The sequence below is a fragment of the Manis javanica genome, chromosome 4 (genome assembly GCF_040802235.1).
Source record: "Manis javanica isolate MJ-LG chromosome 4, MJ_LKY, whole genome shotgun sequence".
Taxonomy (NCBI): Eukaryota; Metazoa; Chordata; class Mammalia; order Pholidota; family Manidae; genus Manis; species Manis javanica.
The window spans coordinates 33638144-33643973 of NC_133159.1; the positions used below are offsets into that span (position 1 = coordinate 33638144).

The following is a 5830-nucleotide window of genomic DNA, read 5'->3' on the forward strand; positions in this document are numbered from 1 at the left end:
CTAGGTTATGAGATCACCCTTACCAATCCCACCCTCAGCTGTCCTGCTGTCTCCCCACAGTTGGCCCAAGCACTGTGGCTGATACTTGATAGCCCTAAAAATCCATGTTGTCTGGATGAATGTGCTATGTCTCTGGGGACGCAAGTGGTTGCAGCCCCATACTCCGAGAGAGCATCCAGTCCAGCTCGGCCGCTGGCTTGTCCAGCTTCATGCTCAGTTATATTATTAGGACTTCTTTGGTTGTTGCCTTGAGAACCTGTCCTTTAAGATGACTTGTTTTTCCAGGACTCCTCGCAGTTCCCAGGACTCACCCAGTTTTGCCTCTCAGGTCCCAGACAGTGGCTCAGACCCTACTCCTATAGACAGACACCTTTTGACCTCTAAGTATCACTTGACCTAGATTCTTCACGGCTGACCTCTACTAAGGTAAAATCATTCTGCACTGGCCTTCAGTCCCCAGTGCCCAAACTGGACTTCACCTTGCCCTGAACTTCACCTTCATCACCACACCCTTCAGAACTTGAATTCTACCTTGCTGGACTGGATCATGTCTCATAGTTGGTCGATGCCTCCCATCCATGAGGCATTGAGAAGCCCTTTCCAGTAGACGTGTCCTACAGCAGGTAATGAGGCCAAGCCAGCCTCCTGCCTCTCTCTTTTGGAATTCCAGGGGACCCAAGAGAGCACTTAGTTGGGGAGAGCATCCTCCAAGTAGACCCAAGGAATACTGTACATCTGTCCTGGCCTTTGACCTCCTGGCTTCTACATCCAGCGTTATAGGAGCTTTACAGCCTGACTCCCCGCACCCTGTGAACCAGTATTGCACTGTGGCCATAGTGATGCTACAGTAGAATGATTTGGAATCTGGCAGATCTAGTTTCAGATTCAGACTATACAATTTACCTGTTATGTGGTATGAACAAACCACTTAATTCTCATAAACTCTCCATGGCCCCTGATTTATCAGGTGGCTTAACAACCTTGCTGTGAGGATTACTTATGTTATGAGTAGTGCCCAGGGTAGCATGTGATAAAAGTAAGAGTTCAATAGATGGCAGTTATTGCTGTAGTAATAGGTTTGGTAGCACACAATGAGATGTGTGGCTTTGGATAATAGTAGGTTTCAATAAATAGTAGTTATGAGGACACTAATAGATATTAGCAGCATTTACATTATCTATATCCAAGCCTTAATTTTACCTCTATAAGGTGTGTGGCCTTAAATTAAATTCTTGAGGATATAAAAGACACATAAAGGTGCTTTGGAAGGAAACCAAACCCATCTTCTTAGTATTATCACGGTGCCACACAGTGGCAGCTCTTGCATAGGACTCCTCCCTCTTCTAAGTCTCAGTGGGAAGAGATTTTGGTCCCCAGAAGGAAACTTCAGGAGGATGCCCAGTCCACTAGCTCCAGGGGCCAAGGGGAAAACTGTCTTGGGACATTAAATGTCCTGGCTGAGCCTTTCCCCCAGCCCAAGGGCTCTACGCTGCATTTACCAGCAGGGACAGGTGATCTTCAGGGCTCTTCAGGAATTGAAAATCCAATCTCCAACCCCACTCTGGTACGAAGAGGACCCTGGGTCTGCCAGCTGGAAACCCCTCCTTCAGGGCTGCTCTGCATCCAACACATGTAAGAGAGGCACAGATCTGCCCTGTGGGACCACAGTGCTAAGGCGAAGCGGTGACGGCTTTCTACTGCACTGCATGAGACCAAGAGAAAGCAGGTTGATGCTGCCGCGGGAGGGAAGGGGGCTGCTCAAGCAGGAGAACAGAGTACCGAGCACTTGTAGATAGAACTAAGGGAGCAAAACAAGGACAGAGTCAGGACTCACCCCCAACCCCCTTCTGATTTCCTAACTCATTCCACTTACTCTAACCCCTTTTACTTGTCTGGTGCTTTATATTTTGTAGATTGTCTTGACTAGTGTCTCATATGCTCTTCACCATTACCCTGTGCCATAGATGTTTCATCTCTACCTAACAGATAGGGAGACTGAGGCCAGTGGAGGAGAAGGGACTTGCCCAAGGTCACACAAGCAGGGTAAGTGACAACCATGGAACATTTAGGAAGAGCTGGATTTAAAATATGGTCATGGGGTGGTAAATGTAAGGATTCTACAGAAAATCCCACAGATATCCAAGCACAGGAAAGAAAGCTCAGACAGGTCTCAGAGGATCTGGGGGTAGCAGGTCAGAAACCAGAGTCACTCTCTAAGTTGCTGTAAGATCTCTCCTCTCTGCTTCCAAGAATATCTGCTCTATTATCTTCTCTACAAGTTCTCTGCATTTCTTCTGTATAGCTTCCATTCCCCTGTGACTTTGGGTTACCTCCATATCAGCTCTGGGTTGACAGTGCCTCAGGCACACACAGCCCACTGACACAGACTTTCAGTATCATTTTAAGTTCTTAGCAGGGAATTGTCCCCCAGACTGGGACAAGTATGCGGCCTTGGTAGAATTTGGCAGTGGCCAGGGATTGGCTGGGGGATCTGGTACAAAAATGGCTAGCTAATGCTTTGTCTTCTACGGGTGAGGTAGTTTCAAGAGAACCTGTGGGCAACCAGGTGTCCTATATTCTATTACAGGTATGAAGCCAGATCTTCTGACTTATGTCCCAGTACCAGAGATGCCCTATCTTCCTTTTCTCTTTTCATTCAACTTAACAAAAATTTGACGAAATCCATGTGAGCTACTATGCAAGGTGCTGTGTGTTTATGACTCAGCTTCTGTCAACTCTGCCTTTCTTCCCCAAGGCTAAGGACAGCACAGAGAAGTCCTTGTCTCCTTCACAGGCAGATCATGCAGAGCCCTGGCAAGGAGAACCACAGCTCTGTGTCCGAGTTCATCCTCCTTGGCTTCTCCAGTGAGTCGCAAGTCAGAATAGCCCTGTTCACTTTCTTCCTTCTCCTCTACCTCATCACCCTTCTGGGAAATGGACTCATTGTCACCCTGATCTACCTGGACTCCCACCTCCACACACCCATGTACTTCTTCCTTGGTGTCCTCTCCATGGTGGACATGGGCTATGTGACCACCACTGTGCCCCAGATGCTGGTCAACATGGTATGTCCAAGGAGGACCATCTCCTGGGGAGCTTGTGTAGCCCAGATGTTCATCTTCTTGGTCCTGGGCATTGCTGAGTGTGTTCTCTATGCCATTATGGCCTATGACAGGTATGTGGCCATTTGCTTTCCCCTTCACTATGCCCTACTCATGAGTCATCCCATTTGTATCAAGATGGTCACAGTCTGTTGGTCCATTAGCATTGCTGGGGCCCTGATCTATACTGTTTTCACCATGCGTCTGCCTTACTGTGGCCCCTACAAGATAAACCACTTCTTCTGTGAGGTCCCTGCAGTCCTAAAATTGGCCTGCACAGACACATCCCTCAATGACCAGGTGGACTTTGTCTTGGGTTTCATCCTGCTTTTGGTCCCACTCTCCCTCATCTTGGCCTCTTATGTTTGTATCTTTTCTTCCATCCTAAGAATCCGCTCATCCCAAGGAAGGCTCAAGTCCTTCTCTACATATGCTTCCCATGTCACTGTGGTCACCATGTTCTATGGGCCAGCCATAGTCATGCACATGAAGCCCAGTTCCTGGCATGACCCCGAGCAGGACAAGAAACTAGCCCTGTTCTACAATGTTGTCTCTGCCTTCCTCAACCCCATCATCTATAGCCTCCGGAACAAAGATGTAAAGGGGGCCTTTCTGAAAGTACTTGGCAACAGAGGGACAGCTCAATGACCCAGTATGTTCCAGAATTGTCCAGAGTCATGGGCAGACGTGATGGGGATCATTGGATATCATAAAAGTACATTGATTCTAACCAACCTGAGCTTTTCTGGGGCCATGAGCAACCAAGAGAGGGTATAGCCACCTCTAAATTGAATGTCTCCCCCTGGTTGGAAAATTTTGAGCTGCCACCACCCAATGGCTCACTTGAGTGTTGAAAGCAAAGGATTTCTTCCACAAACACTGTCCTTATGGTTCAAGGCTATGGCTTTATTGCTTTTCTTGGGTTCTTTAGTCACCTGAAAGTTTATGTCAGTTCAGTACAATCACAGCCAAACATTTAACATGTGCACATGCTTTTCTACAGTGTAAAGGATTTGGGATACAAATAACATAAAGAACAGACAGATAATGCAGGAATACAGGCTTGTTCTTACAAGTAATATTTAGTATTGTACCACTTTTTGTACAAGGTGCTGTAAAATCTGGGCTAGAATTATTTTAGACATATCTGTAACAATGTGGCTAATAATTATCTGGTCTGGACTCAGCTTGTGAAACTGACTCTTACATGATTTTACATTTTCAATCTTACTTTTGAGAAAATAAATATATATACATACATATATGTATGTATATATGTATGTATATATGTATGTATATATATTTATATCTGTGTATGTATAGAAACAGAGAAAGAGAAAGACACACAGAGACAGAGTCAGAGACACAGACAAAGACAAAGACAGAGTCACACAGGAAGAGATTATAGAAAATAGTTTAACAAAGACTCCATTTTTCCACACTCAAAATAAACATTGGTCAATATTTTGCCATATTTAGGAGTCTTTTTTTCCTTTTTTAAAAAAAGGATTAAATAATTACAGATAAGATGAAGTATTCTTAGAATACTCCCAACTCCTCTGAACCAACCACTGTCATTAAACAGAAGTCTATTTGGTGTGTTTTAAATTTTTATATTTATATTGTATCTATGAGCAATACATAAAATTGTTTTGCATGAGTTAAAAGGTGATAATGGTACCATGGTTATCACTGAAAAAAATTTAACTTAATATATGTTTCTGACATTTACCCATTTGATAATTATAGGCCCTAACTCATTCTCTAAAACAAGCATTTGAATATACTGCATTTTAGTCATGTAATTCTCTGATGTTGGACATTTGTTTATTTCCATTTAAACAATTCTGCAACAAATATCTTTGGCCATTTCTCCACATATAACAAGCTTTTCTAGGTTTTGTGTACAGAAGTAGACTTTGTAAATGGGAAAATTCAAATTTCAAATTTAATAGATACTTCTAAATTATTCTTCCAATTAGTTAGGCCAATCTCATCAAAACTTGATATTGTTTGTCTATCTCAACATACTAATGTTTCTATCCCACAGATGGAAAGTAGTAATATTGTTTTTTGTTTCATTTGCACTTCCCTGGTTGCTAGTGAATTTAAAGTCTCTTCATAAGACTGTTGGGAGTACTGCATAGTGAAGGAAACTGGAGTCAGACCTCTGTGTTCTAACTCCAGCTCTACCCTTTATTAACTCAGTGATGACGGACGAATTACCTAACTTCTCTGAGTCTCATTTTCCTCATCTGTTAATGTGAGGGAAATAATATATACCTCAGAAGGTTGTTGGAAAAATTAAATGATATGATACATGTAAAGTATTTATCATAGTGAAAAATGAATAGTAGTAAGTGTTCGCTAAAGATGAGATGATGTTTGCCTTTTCTTGATTTGTAATTCATTATATATTTTGGCTACTACTTCTTTACATGTATTGAAAATATCTTCTCTCCGTTTGTTACTTTTTTCTGTGTTGCAAAAGTAGTATATGTTTATTCTTAAGATTTTTTAAAACAGAGGCAAACAAAAAGAAGAAAATGACACAAAGGAAAAGCTATTCCATGCTCATGGATTAATTAATATTATTAAAATGGCCATACTACTCAAAATAATCTACAGATTCAAAGCAATCCCTGGCAAAATACCCATGGCATTTTGTAGAAAAAAACGACTCTAAAATTTGTATGGAAACACAAAAGACCTTGAATAGCTGAAACAAT

At 42.5% G+C, this 5830-nt stretch overlaps 1 protein-coding gene across 1 annotated transcript; it reads left to right on the top strand.

Moving 5' to 3' along the window:
* The first annotated feature begins 2801 nt into the window (after positions 1-2801).
* Positions 2802-3749, top strand: LOC108408116 (olfactory receptor 2A12-like). The gene has a single exon (XM_017677875.3). It carries the CDS (start codon positions 2802-2804, stop codon positions 3747-3749), a length of 948 nt encoding a protein of 315 aa, XP_017533364.3.
* The last annotated feature ends 2081 nt before the right edge of the window (positions 3750-5830 follow it).